General features: G+C 41.5%; 1 protein-coding gene across 1 annotated transcript in view; it reads left to right on the top strand.

The window, feature by feature from the left end:
* LOC106590760 (bone morphogenetic protein receptor type-2-like) overlaps positions 1-25,000 on the top strand; it is a 148,790-nt gene that overhangs the window by 67,172 nt on the left and 56,618 nt on the right. The window contains 2 exon segments of the mRNA XM_045707457.1: positions 1,214-1,444; positions 24,749-24,863. Coding sequence (XP_045563413.1) covers positions 1,214-1,444; positions 24,749-24,863 — 346 coding nt within the window.

Here is a 25,000-nt window from a genome sequence, read left to right as displayed (position 1 = left end):
GGAGTATGGGGTTAGAGGTGAGATGGTGGAGTATGGGGTTAGAGGTGAGATGGTGGAGTATGGGGGTTAGAGGTGAGATGGTGGAGTATGGGGGTTAAAGGTGAGATGGTGGAGTATGGGGGTTAGAGGTGAGATGGTGGAGTATGGGGTTAGAGGTGAGATGGTGGAGTATGGGGGTTAAAGGTGAGATGGTGGAGTATGGGGGTTAGAGGTGAGATGGTGGAGTATGGGGGTTAAAGGTGAGATGGTGGAGTATGGGGGTTAAAGGTGAGATGGTGGAGTATGGGGGTTAAAGGTGAGATGGTGTAGTATGGGGGTTAGAGGTGAGATGGTGGAGTATGGGGGTTAGAGGTGAGATGGTGGAGTATGGGGGTTAAAGGTGAGATGGTGGAGTATGGGGGTTAGAGGTGAGATGGTGGAGTATGGGGGTTAAAGGTGAGATGGTGGAGTATGGGGGTTAGAGGTGAGATGGTGGAGTATGGGGGTTAAAGGTGAGATGGTGGAGTATGGGGGTTAAAGGTGAGATGGTGGAGTATGGGGTTAAAGGTGAGATGGTGGAGTATGGGGGTTAGAGGTGAGATGGTGGAGTATGGGGGTTAGAGGTGAGATGGTGGAGTATGGGGGTTAAAGGTGAGATGGTGGAGTATGGGGGTTAGAGGTGAGATGGTGGAGTATGGGGGTTAGAGGTGAGATGGTGGAGTATGGGGGTTAGAGGTGAGATGGTGGAGTATGGGGGTTAAAGGTGGTGGAGTATGGGGGTTAGAGGTGAGATGGTGGAGTATGGGGGTTAGAGGTGAGATGGTGGAGTATGGGGGTTAGAGGTGAGATGGTGGAGTATGGGGGTTAGAGGTGAGATGGTGGAGTATGGGGGTTAAAGGTGAGATGGTGGAGTATGGGGTTAGAGGTGAGATGGTGGAGTATGGGGGTTAGAGGTGAGATGGTGGAGTATGGGGGTTAGAGGTGAGATGGTGGAGTATGGGGGTTAAAGGTGAGATGGTGGAGTATGGGGTTAGAGGTGAGATGGTGGAGTATGGGGGTTAAAGGTGAGATGGTGGAGTATGGCTCTGTCTCACTAAACAGCTGCTGTGTTTCCCTGCTTATAGAAATGACTGACACTGTCTTGAATTCCCTTTGTCTGTGTATGTCTCAAACCATATTACTGTCACTTTCTCCCTGTCCCTCTCCATCTCCCTCTCTCACTTCCACCTCCCAGTTGATTGGTCGAGGGCGGTATGGCTCCGTGTATAAGGGTTCTCTGGACGAGCGTACCGTAGCGGTCAAGATGTTCACCTACCAGAACCGGCAGAACTTTGTCAACGAGCGAGCCATCTACCGTGTCCCCCTGCTGGAGCACGATAACATCGCACGCTTCATCGTCGGAGACGAGAGACTTACAGCCGACGGACGCATGGAGTACCTACTGGTCATGGAGTACTACCCTCATGTAAGTACACTGGCCTCTACTGGGTTCTACTAAGCTCTACTGGCCTCTACAGGGTTCTGCTGGGTTCTACTAGGCTCTACTTGTCCCTGCTGGGCTCAACAGGGTTCTGCTGGGCTTTACTGGCTTCTACTAGGCTCTACTGGCCTCTACAGGGTTCTGCTGGGTTCTACTAGGCTCTACTGGTCTCTGCTGGCCTCTACAGGGTTCTGCTGGGTTCTACTAGGCTCTACTGGTCTCTGCTGGCCTCTACAGGGTTCTGCTGGGTTCTACTAGGCTCTACTGGCCTCTGCTGGGCTCTACAGGGTTCTGCTGGGTTCTACTAGGCTCTACTGGTCTCTGCTGGGCTCTACATGGTTCTGCTGGGCTTTACTGGCTTCTACTAGGCTCTACTGGCCTCTGCTTGCCTCTACAGGGTTCTGCTGGGTTCTACTAGGCTCTACTGGGCTCTGCTGGGCTCTACAGGGTTCTGCTGGTCTCTGCTGGGCTCTACAGGGTTCTGCTGGGTTCTACTGGGTTCTACTAGGCTCTACTGGTCTCTACCGGTCTCTACAGGGTTTTGCTGGGGTCTACAGGGCTCTACTGAGTTCTACTAGGCTCTACTGGTCTCTACTAGACTCTACTGGTCTCTGCTGGCCTCTACAGGGTTCTGCTGGGTTCTACTAGGCTCTACTGGTCTCTGCCGGTCTCTACAGGGTTTTGCTGGGGTCTACAGGGCTCTACTGAGTTCTACTAGGCTCTACTGGGTTCTACTAGGCTCTACTGGTCTCTGCCGGCCTTTGCCGGCCTCTCCATGGTTTTGCTGGGGTCTAGTGGGCTCTACTGGTCTCTGCCGGCCTCGACAGGGTTTTGCTGGGGTCTAGTGGGCTCTACTGGTCTCTGCCGGCCTCGACAGGGTTTTGCTGGGGTCTAGTGGGCTCTACTGGACTCTGCCGGCCTCGACAGGGTTTTGCTGGGGTCTAGTGGGCTCTACTGGTCTCTGCCGGCCTCGACAGGGTTTTGCTGGGGTCTAGTGGGCTCTACTGGACTCTGCCGGCCTCGACAGGGTTTTGCTGGGGTCTAGTGGGCTCTACTGGACTCTGCCGGCCTCGACAGGGTTTTGCTGGGGTCTAGCGGGCTCTACTGGACTCTGCCGGCCTCGACAGGGTTTTGCTGGGGTCTAGCGGGCTCTACTGTTCTCTGCCGGGCCTCGATAGGGTTTTTGCTGGGGTCTACTGGGCTGTATTGGGCTCTACTTGTTAGACGTCAGTGAATCTTTTGACAAAATTGATCATAGTCTGCTGCTTGAAAAACGTACGTGTTATGTCTTTACAACCCCTGCTATAATGTGGATAAAGAGTAACCTGTCTAACAGAACACAGAGGGTGTTCTTTAATGGAAGCCTCTCAAATATAATACAGGTAGAATCAGGAGTTCCCCAGGGCAGCTGTTTAGGCCCCTTGCTCTTTCAATTTTTACTAATGGACATGCCACTAACTTTGAGTAAAGCCAGAGTGTCTATGTATGCGGATGACTCAACACTATACACGTCAGCGACTGAAATGACTGCAACACTTAATAAGGAGCTGCAGTTAGTTTCAGAGTGGGTGGCAAGGAATAAGTTAGTCCTAAATATTTCTAAAACTAAAAGAATTGTGTTTGGGACAAAACATTCACTAAACCCTAAACCTCAACTAAATCTTGTAATAAATAATGTGGAAATTGAGCACGTTGAGCTGACTAAATTGCTTGCTGTAACCCTGGATTGTAAACTGTCCTGGTCAAAACATATTGATACAACAGTAGCGAAGATGGGGAGAAGTCTGTTCATAATAAAGCGCATCTCTACCTTCTTAACAACACTATCAACAAGGCAGGTCCTACAGGCCCTAGTTTCTACCTTCTTAACAGCACTATCAACAAGGCAGGTCCTACAGGCCCTAGTTTCTACCTTCTTAACAACACTATCAACAAGGCAGGTCCTACAGGCCCTAGTTTCTACCTTCTTAACAACACTATCAACAAGGCAGGTCCTACAGGCCCTAGTTTCTACCTTCTTAACAACACTATCAACAAGGCAGGTCCTACAGGCCCTAGTTTTGTCACACCTGGACTACTGTTCAGTCATGTGGTCAGTGGCCACAAAAAAGGACTTAGGAAAAATGCAATTGTCTCAGAACAGGGCAGCACAGCTGGCCCTTGGATGTACACAGAGAGCTAATATTAATAATATGCAGGTCAATCTCTCCTGGCTCAAAGTGGAGGAGAGACTGACTTCATCACTACTTGTATCTATGAGAGGTATTGACATGTTGAATGCACTGAGCTGTCTGTCTAAACTACTGGCACACAGCTCAGACACCCATGCATACCCCACAAGACATGCCACCAGAGGTCTGTTTAAACTACTGGCACACAGCTCAGACACCCATCCATACCCCACAAGACATGCCACCAGAGGTCTGTTTAAACTACTGGCACACAGCTCAGACACCCCATCCATACCCCACAAGACATGCCACCAGAGGTCTGTTTAAACTACTGGCACACAGCTCAGACACCCCATCCATACCCCACAAGACATGCCACCAGAGGTCTCTTCACAGTCCCCAAGTCCAGAACAGACTATGGGAGGCCCACAGTACTACATAGAGCCATGACTACATGGAACTCTATTCCACATCAAGTAAATCATGCAGCAGTAGATTCAGATATAAATAACAGATTAAAAAAACACCTTAGGGAAGGGACTGTGAAGCAACACAACACACACACACACAATAACATACGCACTATACATAAACATGCATTTAGTACTGTAGATATGTGGTAGTGGTGGAGTAGGGGCCTGAGGGCACACAGTGTGAATGTATTGTAATGTTTTAAAATTGAATAAACTGCCTTAATTTGGCTGGATCCAAGGAAGAGAAGCTGCTGCCTTGGCAGGAACTAACGGGGATCCATAATAAACCCCAGGAAGAGTAGCTGCTGCCTTGACAGGAACTAATGTGGATCCATAATAAACCCCCAGGAAGAGTAGCTGCTGCCTTGGCAGGAACTAATGGGGATCCATAATAAACCCCAGGAAGAGTAGCTGCTGCCTTGGCAGGAACTAACGGGGATCCATAATAAACCCCAGGAAGAGTAGCTGCCTTGACAGGAACTAATGGGGATCCATAATAAACCCCAGGAAGAGTAGCTGCTGCCTTGGCAGGAACTAATGTGGATCCATAATAAACCCCAGGAAGAGTAGCTGCTGCCTTGGCAGGAACTAATGGGGATCCATAATAAACCCCAGGAAGAGTAGCTGCTGCCTTGGCAACAGGAACTAATGGGGATCCATAATAAACCCCAGGAAGAGTAGCTGCTGCCTTGGCAGGAACTAATGGGGATCCATAATAAACCCCAGGAAGAGTAGCTGCTGCCTTGGCAGGAACTAATGAGGATCCATAATAAACCCCAGGAAGAGTAGCTGCTGCCTTGGCAGGAACTAATGGGGATCCATAATAAACCCCAGGAAGAGTAGCCGCTGCCTTGGCAGGAACTAATGGGGATCCATACTAAACCCCAGGAAGAGTAGCTGCTGCCTTGGCAGGAACTAATGAGGATCCATAATAAACCCCAGGAAGAGTAGCTGCTGCCTTGGCAGGAACTAATGGGGATCCATAATAAACCCCAGGAAGAGTAGCCGCTGCCTTGGCAGGAACTAATGTGGATCCATAATAAACCCCAGGAAGAGTAGCTGCTGCCTTGGCAGGAACTAATGTGGATCCATAATAAACCCCAGGAAGAGTAGCTGCTGCTAGCCTCTACTGTGCTCAACTGTACTCTACAGGGTTTGACAGGGTATCTACTCGGCGTTTACAAGGTTCTACAGGGCTCTACTGGGCTCTGCTTGCCTCTATAGGATTTTGCTGACCTTTACTGGGCTATACTGGGTTATATTGGGCTCTACTGGGCTCTACAGGGTTCTACTGGCCTCTACTGATCTCTGCCCGGCCTATATATTGTTTTGCTGTGGGCTGCTGGGCTCTACTGGGTTCTACTATGCTCTACTGGTTTCTGCTAGTCTCGACAGGGTTCTACCAGCCTCCACAGGGTTCTACTGGGCTCTGCTGGACTCAACAGGGTTCTACTAGGCTCTACTGTCCTCTACAGGGCTCTACAGGGTTCTACTGATCTCTACTGGGCTCTATAGGGTTCTACTGATCTCTGCTGGCTTCTACAGGGTTCTACTGGGCTCTGCTGGTCTCAACAGGGTTCTACTAGGCTCTACTGTCCTCTACAGGGCTCTACAGGGTTCTACTGATCTCTACTGGGCTCTACAGGGTTCTACTGATCTCTGCTGGCTTCTACAGGGTTCTACTGATCTCTACTGGGCCCTACTGGGTTCTACTGGTTTCTGCTAGCCTCGATAGGGTTCTACTGGCCTTTAATGGGTTCTACAGGGTTCTACTGGCCTCTACAGGGTTCTACTGGCCTCTACAGTGTTCTACTGGCCTTCAATGGGTTCTACAGGGTTCAACCGGGTTTCCCGTCTCTCTCTGTCATTTGACTATAATATGAGGTTTCCTGTCTCTCTCTGTCATCTGAATAGAATAGAAGGTTTCCCGTCTCTGTCATTTGACTACAATAGAAGGTTTCCTGTCTCTCTCTCATTTGACTAGAATAGATTTTCTGTCTGCCATAGAAGTAGAATATAAGGTTTTCTGTCTCTCTCTGTCATAGAACTGGAATAGAATAGATTCTGTATCATCTCAGCAGATATTTCTGTCGATGATTGTGGATAGATTTCTATTTGCCAGACACCAAGTCAGCTTGGGTTTCTCCTGAGAATTATTGCTGCATAATGCTCTCTCTGTTGCTCTCTGTTGCTCGCTCTCTGTCTCTCTCTCTGTCTCTCTCTCTCTCTCTTGCTCTCTTTCTCTCTCTCGCTCTCTCTCTCTGTCTCTCTCTCTCTCGCGCTTGCTCTCTCTCTCTCTCTCTCTCTCTCTCTCTCTCTCTCTCTCTCGCTCTTTCTCTGTCTCGCTCTCTCTCTATCCTTTCTCCTCGCTCGCTCCTCCTTCTAGATTAGTAATGTTATTGTGACCCTGCTGTGCTTGAGGGTAACGCCTGTTTTCTTCTATATCCACTACCCCTGTAACACAGACGCACACACACACACATTAAGATATGCACACACACACACACACAGAACACACACAGTCAGACACACACACACACACACACACACACACACACACACACACACACACACACACACACACACACACACACACACACTGTCTGAAATGACTGTTTGTTTTCTTGTCTGTCAACCCACAGTATATCATTCTGTCTGTCTCTGTTCCCAGACGAACCAGCTCAGTGCCAGAGAGACGGCACATTAACTCACTGCTGCTTCTATCAGATACAGAACCTAATGCTGCTTCTATCAGATACAGAACATAATGCTGCTTCTATCAGATACAGAACTACAGAACATAATGCTGCTTCTATCAGATACAGAACATAATGCTGCTTCTATCAGATACAGAACTACAGAACATAATGCTGCTTCTATCAGATACAGAACATAATGCTGCTTCTATCAGATACAGAACTACAGAACATAATGCTGCTTCTATCAGATACAGAACATAATGCTGCTTCTATCAGATACAGAACTACAGAACATAATGCTGCTTCTATCAGATACAGAACTACAGAACATAATGCTGCTTCTATCAGATACAGAACTACAGAACATAATGCTGCTTCTATCAGATACAGAACTACAGAACATAATGCTGCTTCTATCAGATACAGAACATAATGCTGCTTCTATCAGATACAGAACATAATGCTGCTTCTATCAGATACAGAACATTATGCTGCTTCTATCAGATACAGAATATCATGCTGCTTCTATCAGATACAGAACATAATGCTGCTTCTATCAGATACAGAACTACAGAACATAATGCTGCTTCTATCAGATACAGAACATAATGCTGCTTCTATCAGATACAGAACTACAGAACATAACGCTGCTTCTATCAGATACAGAACATTATGCTGCTTCTATCAGATACAGAACATAATGCTGCTTCTATCAGATACAGAACATTATGCTGCTTCTATCAGATACAGAACATAATGCTGCTTCTATCAGATACAGAACTACAGAACATAATGCTGCTTCTATCAGATACAGAACTACAGAACATAATGCTGCTTCTATCAGATACAGAACTACAGAACATAATGCTGCTTCTATCAGATACAGAACATAATGCTGCTTCTATCAGATACAGAACATAATGCTGCTTCAATCAGATACAGAACATAATGCTGCTTCTATCAGATACAGAACATAATGCTGCTTCTATCAGATACAGAACATAATGCTGCTTCTATCAGATACAGAACATAATGCTGCTTCTATCAGATACAGAACATAATGCTGCTTCTATCAGATACAGAACATAATGCTGCTTCTATCAGATACAGAACTACAGAACATAATGCTGCTTCTATCAGATACAGAACTACAGAACATAATGCTGCTTCTATCAGATACAGAACTACAGAACATAATGCTGCTTCTATCAGACAGAACTACAGAACATAATGCTGCTTCTATCAGATACAGAACATAATGCTGCTTCTATCAGATACAGAACATAATGCTGCTTCTATCAGAACAGAACTACAGAACATAATGCTGCTTCTATCAGATACAGAACTACAGAACATAATGCTGCTTCTATCAGATACAGAACATAAGCTGCTTCTATCAGATACAGAACATAATGCTGCTTCTATCAGATACAGAACATAATGCTGCTTCTATCAGATACAGGACATAATGCTGCTTCTATCAGATACAGAACATAACGCTGCTTCTATCAGATACAGAACATAATGCTGCTTCTATCAGATACAGAACTACAGAACATAATGCTGCTTCTATCAGATACAGAACATAATGCTGCTTCTATCAGATACAGAACATAATGCTGCTTCTATCAGATACGAACTACAGAACATAATGCTGCTTCTATCAGATACAGAACATAATGCTGCTTCTATCAGATACAGAACTACAGAACATAATGCTGCTTCTATCAGATACAGAACATAATGCTGCTTCTATCAGATACAGAACTACAGAACATAATGCTGCTTCTATCAGATACAGAACTACAGAACATAATGCTGCTTCTATCAGATACAGAACATAATGCTGCTTCTATCAGATACAGAACTACAGAACATAATGCTGCTTCTATCAGATACAGAACATAATGCTGCTTCTATCAGATACAGAACATAATGCTGCTTCTATCAGATACAGAACATAATGCTGCTTCTATCAGATACAGAACTACAGAACATAATGCTGCTTCTATCAGATACAGAACATAATGCTGCTTCTATCAGATACAGAACATAATGCTGCTCCTATCAGATACAGAACTACAGAACATAATGCTGCTTCTATCAGATACAGAACATAATGCTGCTTCTATCAGATACAGAACATAATGCTGCTTCTATCAGATACAGAACATAATGCTGCTTCTATCAGATACAGAACATAATGCTGCTTCTATCAGATACAGAACATAATGCTGCTTCTATCAGATACAGAACTACAGAACATAATGCTGCTTCTATCAGATACAGAACATAATGCTGCTTCTATCAGATACAGAACATAATGCTGCTTCTATCAGATACAGAACATAATGCTGCTTCTATCAGATACAGAACATAATGCTGCTTCTATCAGATACAGAACTACAGAACATAATGCTGCTTCTATCAGATACAGAACATAATGCTGCTTCTATCAGATACAGAACTACAGAACATAATGCTGCTTCTATCAGATACAGAACATAATGCTGCTTCTATCAGATACAGAACATAATGCTGCTTCAATCAGATACAGAACATAATGCTGCTTCTATCAGATACAGAACTACAGAACATAATGCTGCTTCTATCAGATACAGAACATAATGCTGCTTCTATCAGATACAGAACATAATGCTGCTTCTATCAGATACAGAACATAATGCTGCTTCTATCAGATACAGAACATAATGCTGCTTCTATCAGATACAGAACATAATGCTGCTTCAATCAGATACAGAACATAATGCTGCTTCTATCAGATACAGAACTACAGAACATAATGCTGCTTCTATCAGATACAGAACATAATGCTGCTTCTATCAGAAGCTACAGAACATAATGCTGCTTCTATCAGATACAGAACATAATGCTGCTTCTATCAGATACAGAACATAATGCTGCTTCTATCAGATACAGAACATAATGCTGCTTCTATCAGATACAGAACATAATGCTGCTTCTATCAGAAGTACAGAACATAATGCTGCTTCTATCAGATACAGAACATAATGCTGCTTCTATCAGATACAGAACTACAGAACATAATGCTGCTTCTATCAGATACAGAACTACAGAACATAATGCTGCTTCTATCAGATACAGAACATAATGCTGCTTCTATCAGATACAGAACATAATGCTGCTTCTATCAGATACAGAACATAATGCTGCTTCTATCAGATACAGAACATAATGCTGCTTCTATCAGATACAGAACTACAGAACATAATGCTGCTTCTATCAGATACAGAACATAATGCTGCTTCTATCAGATACAGAACATAATGCTGCTTCTATCAGATACAGAACATAATGCTGCTTCTATCAGATACAGAACATAATGCTGCTTCTATCAGATACAGAACATAATGCTGCTTCTATCAGATACAGAACTACAGAACATAATGCTGCTTCTATCAGATACAGAACTACAGAACATAATGCTGCTTCTATCAGATACAGAACATAATGCTGCTTCTATCAGATACAGAACTACAGAACATAATGCTGCTTCTATCAGATACAGAACATAATGCTGCTTCTATCAGATACAGAACATAATGCTGCTTCTATCAGCAGAATACAGAACATAATGCTGCTTCTATCAGATACAGAACATAATGCTGCTTCTATCAGATACAGAACATAATGCTGCTTCTATCAGATACAGAACTACAGAACATAATGCTGCTTCTATCAGATACAGAACATAATGCTGCTTCTATCAGATACAGAACTACAGAACATAATGCTGCTTCTATCAGATACAGAACATAATGCTGCTTCTATCAGATACAGAACTACAGAACATAATGCTGCTTCTATCAGATACAGAACATAATGCTGCTTCTATCAGATACAGAACATAATGCTGCTTCTATCAGAAATACAGAACATAATGCTGCTTCTATCAGATACAGAACATAATGCTGCTTCTATCAGAATACAGAACATAATGCTGCTTCTATCAGATACAGAACATAATGCTGCTTCTATCAGATACAGAACATAATGCTGCTTCTATCAGAATACAGAACATAATGCTGCTTCTATCAGATACAGAACATAATGCTGCTTCTATCAGAGTACAGAACATAATGCTGCTTCTATCAGAACGATACAGAACATAATGCTGCTTCTATCAGATACAGAACATAATGCTGCTTCTATCAGAAAATACAGAACATAATGCTGCTTCTATCAGATACAGAACATAATGCTGCTTCTATCAGATACAGAACATAATGCTGCTTCTATCAGATACAGAACATAATGCTGCTTCTATCAGATACAGAACTACAGAACATAATGCTGCTTCTATCAGATACAGAACGTACAGAACATAATGCTGCTTCTATCAGATACAGAACATAATGCTGCTTCTATCAGATACAGAACTACAGAACATAATGCTGCTTCTATCAGATACAGAACATAATGCTGCTTCTATCAGATACAGAACATAATGCTGCTTCTATCAGATACAGAACTACAGAACATAATGCTGCTTCTATCAGATACAGAACATAATGCTGCTTCTATCAGATACAGAACATAATGCTGCTTCTATCAGATACAGAACTTATACAGAACATAATGCTGCTTCTATCAGCAGACTACAGAACATAATGCTGCTTCTATCAGATACAGAACTACAGAACATAATGCTGCTTCTATCAGATACAGAACATAATGCTGCTTCTATCAGATACAGAACATAATGCTGCTTCTATCAGATACAGAACTACAGAACATAATGCTGCTTCTATCAGATACAGAACATAATGCTGCTTCTATCAGATACAGAATATAATGCTGCTTCTATCAGATACAGAACTACAGAACATAACGCTGCTTCTATCAGATACAGAACTACAGAACATAATGCCGCTTCTATCAGATACAGAACATAATGCTGCTTCTATCAGATACAGAACATAATGCTGCTTCTATCAGATACAGAACATAATGCTGCTTCTATCAGAGATACAGAACATAATGCTGCTTCTATCAGATACAGAACATAATGCTGCTTCTATCAGATACAGAACATAATGCTGCTTCTATCAGATACAGAACTACAGAACATAATGCTGCTTCTATCAGATACAGAACTACAGAACATAATGCTGCTTCTATCAGATACAGAACTACAGAACATAATGCTGCTTCTATCAGATACAGAACATAATGCTGCTTCTATCAGATACAGAACTACAGAACATAATGCTGCTTCTATCAGATACAGAACATAATGCTGCTTCTATCAGATACAGAACATAATGCAGCTTCTATCAGATACAGAACTACAGAACATAATGCTGCTTCTATCAGATACAGAACATAATGCTGCTTCTATCAGATATAGAACATAATGCTGCTTCTATCAGATACAGAACATAATGCTGCTTCTATCAGATACAGAACATAATGCTGCTTCTATCAGATACAGAACATAATGCTGCTTCTATCAGATACAGAACATAATGCTGCTTCTATCAGATACAGAACATAATGCTGCTTCTATCAGATACAGAACTACAGAACATAATGCTGCTTCTATCAGATACAGAACATAATGCTGCTTCTATCAGATACAGAACTACAGAACATAATGCTGCTTCTATCAGATACAGAACACAGTATAATGCTGCTTCTATCAGATACAGAACTACAGAACATAATGCTGCTTCTATCAGATACAGAACATAATGCTGCTTCTATCAGATACAGAACATAATGCTGCTTCTATCAGCGACTACAGAACATAATGCTGCTTCTATCAGATACAGAACTACAGAACATAATGCTGCTTCTATCAGATACAGAACATAATGCTGCTTCTATCAGATACAGAACATAATGCTGCTTCTATCAGATACAGAACATAATGCTGCTTCTATCAGAAATACAGAACATAATGCTGCTTCTATCAGATACAGAACATAATGCTGCTTCTATCAGATACAGAACATAATGCTGCTTCTATCAGATACAGAACTACAGAACATAATGCTGCTTCTATCAGGATACAGAACATAATGCTGCTTCTATCAGATACAGAACTACAGAACATAATGCTGCTTCTATCAGATACAGAACTACAGAACATAATGCTGCTTCTATCAGATACAGAACATAATGCTGCTTCTATCAGATACAGAACTACAGAACATAATGCTGCTTCTATCAGATACAGAACATAATGCTGCTTCTATCAGATACAGAACATAATGCTGCTTCTATCCAGATACAGAACATAATGCTGCTTCTATCAGATACAGAACATAATGCTGCTTCTATCAGATACAGAACATAATGCTGCTTCTATCAGATACAGAACATAATGCTGCTTCTATCAGACTACAGAACATAATGCTGCTTCTATCAGGATACAGAACATAATGCTGCTTCTATCAGATACAGAACATAATGCTGCTTCTATCAGATACAGAACATAATGCTGCTTCTATCAGAAAAATACAGAACATAATGCTGCTTCTATCAGATACAGAACATAATGCTGCTTCTATCAGAGATACAGAACATAATGCTGCTTCTATCAGATACAGAACATAATGCTGCTTCTATCAGAAATACAGAACATAATGCTGCTTCTATCAGATACAGAACTACAGAACATAATGCTGCTTCTATCAGATACAGAACTACAGAACATAATGCTGCTTCTATCAGATACAGGACATAATGCTGCTTCTATCAGACACAGAACTACAGAACATAATGCTGCTTCTATCAGATACAGAACATAATGCTGCTTCTATCAGATACAGAACATAATGCTGCTTCTATCAGATACAGAACTACAGAACATAATGCTGCTTCTATCAGATACAGAACATAATGCTGCTTCTATCAGATACAGAACATAATGCTGCTTCTATCAGATACAGAACTACAGAACATAATGCTGCTTCTATCAGATACAGAACTACAGAACATAATGCTGCTCCTATCAGATACAGAACTACAGAACATAATGCTGCTTCTATCAGATACAGAACATAATGCTGCTTCTATCAGATACAGAACATAATGCTGCTTCTATCAGATACAGAACTACAGAACATAATGCTGCTTCTATCAGATACAGAACATAATGCTGCTTCTATCAGATACAGAACATAATGCTGCTTCTATCAGATACAGAACTACAGAACATAATGCTGCTTCTATCAGATACAGAACTACAGAACATAATGCTGCTTCTATCAGATATAGAACATAATGCTGCTTCTATCAGATACAGAACATAATGCTGCTTCTATCAGATACAGAACATAATGCTGCTTCTATCAGAATACAGAACATAATGCTGCTTCTATCAGATACAGAACATAATGCTGCTTCTATCAGATACAGAACATAATGCTGCTTCTATCAGATACAGAACTACAGAACATAATGCTGCTTCTATCAGATACAGAACTACAGAACATAATGCTGCTTCTATCAGATACAGAACTACAGAACATAATGCTGCTTCTATCAGATACAGAACATAATGCTGCTTCTATCAGATACAGAACTACAGAACATAATGCTGCTTCTATCAGATACAGAACATAATGCTGCTTCTATCAGATACAGAACATAATGCTGCTTCTATCAGATACAGAACTACAGAACATAATGCTGCTTCTATCAGATACAGAACATAATGCTGCTTCTATCAGATACAGAACATAATGCTGCTTCTATCAGATACAGAACATAATGCTGCTTCTATCAGATACAGAACATAATGCTGCTTCTATCAGATAAATACAGAACATAATGCTGCTTCTATCAGATACAGAACATAATGCTGCTTCTATCAGATACAGAACATAATGCTGCTTCTATCAGATACAGAACTACAGAACATAATGCTGCTTCTATCAGATACAGAACTACAGAACATAATGCTGCTTCTATCAGATACAGAACATAATGCTGCTTCTATCAGATACAGAACTACAGAACATAATGCTGCTTCTATCAGATACAGAACTACAGAAAATAATGCTGCTTCTATCAGATACAGAACTACAGAACATAATGCTGCTTCTATCAGATACAGAACTACAGAATATAATGCTGCTTCTATCAGATACAGAACTACAGAACATAATGCTGCTTCTATCAGATACAGAACATAATGCTGCTTCTATTAACTACAGAACATAACGCTGCTTCTATCAGATACAGAACATAATGCTGCTTCTATCAGATACAGAACTACAGAACATAATGCTGCTTCTATCAGATACAGAACTACAGAAAATAATGCTGCTTCTATCAGATACAGAACTACAGAACATAACGCTGCTTCTATCAGATACAGAATCTAATGCTGCTTCTATCAGATACAGAACATAATGCTGCTTCTATCAGATACAGAACTACAGAACATAATGCTGCTTCTATCAGATACAGAACATAATGCTGCTTCAATCAGATACAGAACTACAGAACATAATGCTGCTTCTATCAGATACAGAACTACAGAACATAATGCTGCTTCTATCAGATACAGAACATAATGCTGCTTCTATCAGATACAGAACTACAGAACATAATGCTGCTTCTATCAGATACAGAACATAATGCTGCTTCTATCAGATACAGAACTACAGAACATAATGCTGCTTCTATCAGATACAGAACATAACGCTGCTTCTATCAGATACAGAACTACAGAACATAATGCTGCTTCTATCAGATACAGAACTACAGAACATAATGCTGCTTCTATCAGATACAGAATATAATGCTGCTTCTATCAGATACAGAACATAATGCTGCTTCTATCAGATACAGAACTACAGAACATAATGCTGCTTCTATCAGATACAGAACATAATGCTGCTTCTATCAGATACAGAACATAATGCTGCTTCTATCAGATACAGAACTACAGAACATAATGCTGCTTCTATCAGATACAGAACTACAGAACATAATGCTGCTTCTATCAGATACAGAACATAACACTGCTTCTATCAGATACAGAACATAATGCTGCTTCTATCAGATACAGAACTACAGAACATAATGCTGCTTCTATCAGATACAGAACATAATGCTGCTTCTATCAGATACAGAACATAATGCTGCTTCTATCAGATACAGAACTACAGAACATAACGCTGCTCCTATCAGATACAGAACTACAGAACATAATGCTGCTTCTATCAGATACAGAACATAATGCTGCTTCTATCAGATACAGAACTACAGAACATAATGCTGCTTCTATCAGATACAGAACTACAGAACATAACGCTGCTTCTATCAGATACAGAACTACAGAACATAATGCTGCTTCTATCAGATACAGAACATAATGCTGCTTCTATCAGATACAGAACTACAGAACATAATGCTGCTTCTATCAGATACAGAACATAATGCTGCTTCTATCAGATACAGAACATAATGCTGCTTCTATCAGATACAGAACATAACACTGCTTCTATCAGATACAGAACATAATGCTGCTTCTATCAGATACAGAACTACAGAACATAATGCTGCTTCTATCAGATACAGAACATAATGCTGCTTCTATCAGATACAGAACATAATGCTGCTTCTATCAGATACAGAACTACAGAACATAACGCTGCTCCTATCAGATACAGAACTACAGAACATAATGCTGCTTCTATCAGATACAGAACATAATGCTGCTTCTATCAGATACAGAACTACAGAACATAATGCTGCTTCTATCAGATACAGAACTACAGAACATAACGCTGCTTCTATCAGATACAGAACTACAGAACATAACGCTGCTTCTATCAGATACAGAACTACAGAACATAATGCTGCTTCTATCAGATACAGAACTACAGAACATAATGCTGCTTCTATCAGATACAGAACTACAAAACATAATGCTGCTTCTATCAGATACAGAACATAACGCTGCTTCTATCAGATACAGAACTACAGAACATAATGCTGCTTCTATCAGAATACAGAACATAATGCTGCTTCTATCAGATACAGAACTACAGAACATAATGCTGCTTCTATCAGATACAGAACATAATGCTGCTTCTATCAGATACAGAACTACAGAACATAATGCTGCTTCTATCAGATACAGAACATAATGCTGCTTCTATCAGATACAGAACATAATGCTGCTTCTATCAGATACAGAACTACAGAACATAATGCTGCTTCTATCAGATACAGAACATAATGCTGCTTCTATTAACTACAGAACATAACGCTGCTTCTATCAGATACAGAACATAATGCTGCTTCTATTAACTACAGAACATAACGCTGCTTCTATCAGATACAGAACATAATGCTGCTTCTATCAGATACAGAACATAATGCTGCTTCTATCAGATACAGAACATAATGCTGCTTCTATCAGATACAGAACTACAGAACATAATGCTGCTTCTATCAGATACAGAACATAATGCTGCTTCTATCAGATACAGAACATAATGCTGCTTCTATCAGATACAGAACTTCAGAACATAATGCTGCTTCTATCAGATACAGAACATAATGCTGCTTCTATTAACTACAGAACATAACGCTGCTTCTATCAGATACAGAACATAATGCTGCTTCTATCAGATACAGAACTACAGAACATAATGCTGCTTCTATCAGATACAGAACTACAGAAAATAATGCTGCTTCTATCAGATACAGAACTACAGAACATAACGCTGCTTCTATCAGATACAGAATATAATGCTGCTTCTATCAGATACAGAACATAATGCTGCTTCTATCAGATACAGAACTACAGAACATAATGCTGCTTCTATCAGATACAGAACATAATGCTGCTTCAATCAGATACAGAACTACAGAACATAATGCTGCTTCTATCAGATACAGAACTACAGAACATAATGCTGCTTCTATCAGATACAGAACATAATGCTGCTTCTATCAGATACAGAACTACAGAACATAATGCTGCTTCTATCAGATACAGAACATAATGCTGCTTCTATCAGATACAGAACTTCAGAACATAATGCTGCTTCTATCAGATACAGAACATAATGCTGCTTCTATTAACTACAGAACATAACGCTGCTTCTATCAGATACAGAACATAATGCTGCTTCTATCAGATACAGAACTACAGAACATAATGCTGCTTCTATCAGATACAGAACTACAGAAAATAATGCTGCTTCTATCAGATACAGAACTACAGAACATAACGCTGCTTCTATCAGATACAGAATATAATGCTGCTTCTATCAGATACAGAACATAATGCTGCTTCTATCAGATACAGAACTACAGAACATAATGCTGCTTCTATCAGATACAGAACATAATGCTGCTTCAATCAGATACAGAACTACAGAACATAATGCTGCTTCTATCAGATACAGAACTACAGAACATAATGCTGCTTCTATCAGATACAGAACATAATGCTGCTTCTATCAGATACAGATCTACAGAACATAATGCTGCTTCTATCAGATACAGAACATAATGCTGCTTCTATCAGATACAGAACTACAGAACATAATGCTGCTTCTATCAGATACAGAACATAACGCTGCTTCTATCAGATACAGAACTACAGAACATAATGCTGCTTCTATCAGATACAGAACTACAGAACATAATGCTGCTTCTATCAGATACAGAATATAATGCTGCTTCTATCAGATACAGAACATAATGCTGCTTCTATCAGATACAGAACTACAGAACATAATGCTGCTTCTATCAGAATACAGAACATAATGCTGCTTCTATCAGATACAGAACATAATGCTGCTTCTATCAGATACAGAACTACAGAACATAATGCTGCTTCTATCAGATACAGAACTACAGAACATAATGCTGCTTCTATCAGATACAGAACATAATGCTGCTTCTATCAGATACAGAACTACAGAACATAATGCTGCTTCTATCAGATACAGAACATAATGCTGCTTCTATCAGATACAGAACATAATGCTGCTTCTATCAGATACAGAACATAACACTGCTTCTATCAGAATACAGAACATAATGCTGCTTCTATCAGATACAGAACTACAGAACATAATGCTGCTTCTATCAGATACAGAACATAATGCTGCTTCTATCAGATACAGAACATAATGCTGCTTCTATCAGATACAGAACTACAGAACATAACGCTGCTCCTATCAGATACAGAACTACAGAACATAATGCTGCTTCTATCAGATACAGAACATAATGCTGCTTCTATCAGATACAGAACTACAGAACATAATGCTGCTTCTATCAGATACAGAACTACAGAACATAACGCTGCTTCTATCAGATACAGAACTACAGAACATAACGCTGCTTCTATCAGATACAGAACTACAGAACATAATGCTGCTTCTATCAGATACAGAACTACAGAACATAATGCTGCTTCTATCAGATACAGAACTACAAAACATAATGCTGCTTCTATCAGATACAGAACATAACGCTGCTTCTATCAGATACAGAACTACAGAACATAATGCTGCTTCTATCAGATACAGAACATAATGCTGCTTCTATCAGATACAGAACTACAGAACATAATGCTGCTTCTATCAGATACAGAACATAATGCTGCTTCTATCAGATACAGAACTACAGAACATAATGCTGCTTCTATCAGATACAGAACATAATGCTGCTTCTATCAGATACAGAACATAATGCTGCTTCTATCAGATACAGAACTACAGAACATAATGCTGCTTCTATCAGATACAGAACATAATGCTGCTTCTATTAACTACAGAACATAACGCTGCTTCTATCAGATACAGAACATAATGCTGCTTCTATCAGATACAGAACATAATGCTGCTTCTATCAGATACAGAACATAATGCTGCTTCTATCAGATACAGAACTACAGAACATAATGCTGCTTCTATCAGATACAGAACATAATGCTGCTTCTATCAGATACAGAACATAATGCTGCTTCTATCAGATACAGAACTACAGAACATAATGCTGCTTCTATCAGATACAGAACATAATCCTGCTTCTATCAGATACAGAACATAATGCTGCTTCTATCAGATACAGAACATAATGCTGCTTCTATCAGATACAGAACTACAGAACATAATGCTGCTTCTATCAGATACAGAACTACAGAACATAACGCTGCTTCTATCAGATACAGAACATAATGCTGCTTCTATCAGATACAGAACTACAGAACATAATGCTGCTTCTATCAGATACAGAACATAATGCTGCTTCTATCAGATACAGGACTACAGAACATAACGCTGCTTCTATCAGATACAGAACATAATGCTGCTTCTATCAGATACAGAACATAATGCTGCTTCAATCAGATACAGAACTACAGAACATAATGCTGCTTCTATCAGATACAGAACTACAGAACATAATGCTGCTTCTATCAGATACAGGACATAATGCTGCCTCAATCAGATACAGAACATAATGCTGCTTCAATCAGATACAGAACTACAGAACATAATGCTGCTTCTATCAGATACAGAACTACAGAACATAATGCTGCTTCTATCAGATACAGAACATAATGCTGCTTCTATCAGATACAGAACTACAGAACATAATGCTGCTTCTATCAGATACAGAACTACAGAACATAATGCTGCTTCTATCAGATACAGAACTACAGAACATAATGCTGCTTCTATCAGATACAGATCAGTAGATTGTAGATCAGTAGACTATAGATCAGTAGATTGTAGATCAGTAGACTGTAGATCAGTAGACTGTAGATCAGTAGATTGTAGATCAGTAGACTATAGATCAGTAGATTGTAGATCAGTAGACTGTAGATCAGTAGACTATAGATCAGTAGACTATAGATCAGTAGATTGTAGATCTGTAGACTGTACTTCATTAGACTGTAGATCTGTAGATTGTAGATCAGTAGACTATAGATCAGTAGACTGTAGATCAGTAGACTATAGAACAGTAGACTGTAGATCAGTAGACTGTAGATCAGTAGACTGTAGATCTGTAGATTGTAGATCAGTAGACTGTTGATCTGTAGATTGTAGATCAGTAGATTGTAGATCAGTAGATTGTAGATCAGTAGACTATATATCAGTAGACTATATATCAGTAGACTATAGATCAGTAGATTGTAGATCAGTAGACTATAGATCAGTAGATTGTAGATGAGTAGACTGTAGATCTGTAGACTGTAGAACAGTAGACTGTAGATTAGTAGACTATAGATCAGTAGATTGTAGATCAGTAGACTATAGATCAGTAGACTGTAGATCAGTAGACTATAGATCAGTAGACTATAGATCAGTAGACTGTAGATCAGTAGATTGTAGATGAGTAGACTGTAGATCTGTAGACTATAGAACAGTAGACTGTAGATCAGTAGACTGTTGATCTGTAGACTATAGAACAGTAGATTGTAGATCAGTAGACTATAGATCAGTAGACTATAGATCAGTAGACTGTAGATCAGTAGATTGTAGATGAGTAGACTGTAGATCTGTAGACTATAGAACAGTAGACTGTAGATCAGTAGACTGTAGATCAGTAGACTATAGATCAGTAGATTGTAGATGAGTAGACTGTAGATCTGTAGACTATAGAACAGTAGACTGTAGATCAGTAGACTGTTGATCTGTAGACTATAGAACAGTAGATTGTACATCAGTAGATTGTAGATCTGTAGACTGTAGATCAGTAGACTATAGATCAGTAGATTGTAGATGAGTAGACTGTAGATCAGTAGACTATAGATCAGTAGATTGTAGATGAGTAGATTGTAGATCAGTAGATTGTAGAGCAGTAGACTATAGATCAGTAGATTTTAGATCAGTAGATTGTAGAGCAGTAGACTATAGATCAGTAGATTGTAGATCAGTAGATTGTAGATCAGTAGATTGTAGAGCAGTAGACTATAGATCAGTAGATTGTAGATCAGTAGATTGTAGATCAGTAGATTGTAGAGCAGTAGACTATAGATCAGTAGATTGTAGATCAGTAGATTGTAGATCAGTAGATTGTAGATCAGTAGATTGTAGATCAGTAGACTGTAGATCAGTAGATTGTAGATCAGTAGATTGTAGATCAGTAGCCTGTAGATCAGTAGACTGTAGATCCGTAGATTGTAGATCAGTAGATTGTAGATCAGTAGATTGTAGAGCAGTAGACTATAGATCAGTAGATTGTAGATCAGTAGATTGTAGATCAGTAGATTGTAGATCAGTAGACTGTAGATCAGTAGATTGTAGATCAGTAGATTGTAGATCAGTAGATTGTAGAACAGTAGACTGTAGATCAGTAGATTGTAGATCAGTAGATTGTAGATCAGTAGATTGTAGATCAGTAGACTTTAGATCAGTAGATTGTAGAGCAGTAGACTATAGATCAGTAGATTGTAGAGCAGTAGACTATAGATCAGTAGATTGTAGATCAGTAGACTGTAGATCTGTAGACTGTAGATCAGTAGATTGTTGTGTAAATGCTCTGGTACTGCAACGTTGGAAGTAACCACTACTACAGGAAATGTTTGTGTTCTCTTTTAAAAGCTGTTTTACTACCCTGAGGTAGCTATGAAGATATTGGTTAAACACTCCGTATTGGGGGGTCTCTGTCTCTCTCTCTGTCTCTCTCTCCCTGTTTCTCTCTCTGTCTCTGTCTCTCTCTCTGTCTCTCTCTCCCTGTTTCTCTCTCTCTCTCTGTCTCTCTCTCTGTCTCTCTCTCTGTCTCTGTCTCTGTCTCTCTCTCCCTGTCTCTCTCTCTGTCTCTGTCTCTCTCTCTGTCTCTCTCTCCCTGTTTCTCTCTCTCTCTCTGTCTCTCTCTCTGTCTCTCTCTCTGTCTCTGTCTCTGTCTCTCTCTCCCTGTTTCTCTCTCTGTCTCTGTCTCTCTCTGTCTCTCTCTCTGTCTTTCTCTCTCTTTCTGTCTCTGTCTCTGTCTCTCTCTCTGTCTCTCTCTCTCTCTGTCTCTCTCTCTCTCTGTCTCTGTCTCTCTCTCTGTCTCTCTCTGTCTGTCTCTCTCTCTGTCTCTGTCTCTCTCTCCCTGTTTCTCTCTCTGTCTCTGTCTCTCTCTCTGTCTCTCTCTGTCTCTCTCTCTCTCTCTCTGTCTCTGTCTCTCTCTGTCTCTCTCTGTCTCTCTCTCTGTCTCGGTCTCTCTCTCTGTCTCTCTCTCTGTCTCTCTCTCTGTCTCTGTCTCTGTCTCTCTGTCTCTCTCTCTGTCTTTCTGTCTCTCTTTCTGTCTCTCTCTCTCTCTCTGTCTCTCTCTCTCTCTGTCTCTCTCTCTCTCTGTCTCTCTCTCTGTATCTCTCTCTCTCTGTCTCTCTCTCTGTGTGTGTCTCTCTCTCTCTCTGTCTCTCTCTCTGTGTGTCTCTGTCTCTCTCTCTGTCTCTGTCTCTCTTCCCCCCATGAGAGTAGTGTTACTGTAGCCAGTCTGTCACCATGACAACCAGGGCTCATGACGTGTCTGTTTTATAGTAATATAACATATTCCTCAGGTCCGTGGACGCTCACTGTTCTCTTTCTCTGTGGCTGTGCGTCATAGCCGGTATCTCAAATGGCACCCTATTCCCTATATAGTGGACTACTTTTGACCAGTACCCATAAGGAATAGGGTCCCATTTGGAACGTAGCCGCAGTCCTCAGTTCAGCAGTGTGTATAACATATACCTCCCGGACTCCAGTGATGCTGTTCTTCATGATGTTATGTGGTTTGATTGCTCTTCCTCCTCCTCCCCCTCCTCCTCCACCGCTTCCTCCACCTCCCCCTCCTCCTCCTCCCCCTCTTCCTCCACCGCTTCCTCCTCCTCCCCCTCCTCCTCCACCGCTTCCTCCACCTCCCCCTCCTCCTCCTCCCCCTCTTCCTCCACCGCTTCCTCCTCCTCCCCTCCTCCTCCACCGCTTCCTCCACCTCCCCCTCCTCCTCCTCCCCCTCTTCCTCCACCGCTTCCTCCTCCTCCCCCTCTTCCTCCACCGCTTCTTCCTCCTCCCCCTCTTCCTCCACCGCTTCCTCCTCCTCCCCCTCCTCCTCCACCGCTTCCTCCTCCACCTCTTACTCCACATCTTCCTCTGCCTCCTCCAGCTTTTCCTCCTCCTCCAGCTTTTCCTTCTCCTCTTCCTCCTCCTCTTCCTCCTCCACCAACCTTCTTTCTCCTCCACCACTTCCTCGTCCACCTCTTCCTCCTCCTCTTCCTCCTCCACCAACCTTCTTTCTCCTCCACCACTTCCTCCTCCACCTCTTCGTCTTCTTCATCCTCCTCTTCCTCTTCCTCCATCTCTTCTTCCTCCTCCACCTCTTCCTCCTCCTCCATCTCTTCGTCCTCTTCATCCTCCTCTTCCTCCTCCTCCATCTCTTCTTCCTCCTCCATCTCTTCTTCCTCCTCCTCTTCCTCCTCTACCCCTCTTCTCCCTCCTCCACCTCTTCCTCCTCCATCTCTTCGTCCTCTTCATCCTCCTCTTCCTCCTCCTCCATCTCTTATTCCTCTTCATCCTCCTCTTCCTCCTCCTCCATCCCTTCTTCCTCCTCCATCTCTTCTTCCTCCTCCTCTTCCTCCTCTACCCCTCTTCTCCCTCCTCCACCTCTTCCTCCTCCATCTCTTCGTCCTCTTCATCCTCCTCTTCCTCCTCCTCCATCTCTTATTCCTCTTCATCCTCCTCTTCCTCCTCCTCCATCCCTTCTTCCTCCTCCAGCTCTTCCTCCTCCACCACTTCCTCTTCCTCCTCCTCCATCCCTTCTTCCTCCTCCAGCTCTTCCTCCTCCACCACTTCCTCTTCCTCCTCCATCTCTTCTTCCTCCTCCACCTCTTCCTCATCCTCCTGTTCCTCATCGTCCTCTTCTCCCTCTGTAGAAATCTGGTGGGAAGTGAGCTGACAACCGTGTGTCTACGATGAAAGATTAAAGTCACGTCGTTGTTGTTCTCCTCCCCAGGGTTCTCTGTGTCAGTACCTGAGTCTGCAGACGGGAGACTGGGTCAGCTGTTGCCGCCTCACACACTCTGTCACACGGGGGCTGGCCTACCTTCACACTGAGCTGCTGAGAGGAGGTAGGAATCACCTTCACACTGAGCTGCTGAGAGGAGGTAGGAATCACCTTCACACTGAGCTGCTGAGAGGAGGTAGGAATCACCTTCACACTCTGTCACACGGGGGCTGGCCTACCTTCACACTGAGCTGCTGAGAG

This window comes from Salmo salar, chromosome ssa25 (assembly GCF_905237065.1).
Source record: "Salmo salar chromosome ssa25, Ssal_v3.1, whole genome shotgun sequence".
NCBI lineage: Eukaryota > Metazoa > Chordata > Actinopteri > Salmoniformes > Salmonidae > Salmo > Salmo salar.
Note: the sequence above shows the minus strand (reverse complement) of the source record. Positions and strands in the feature narration are given on the sequence as shown.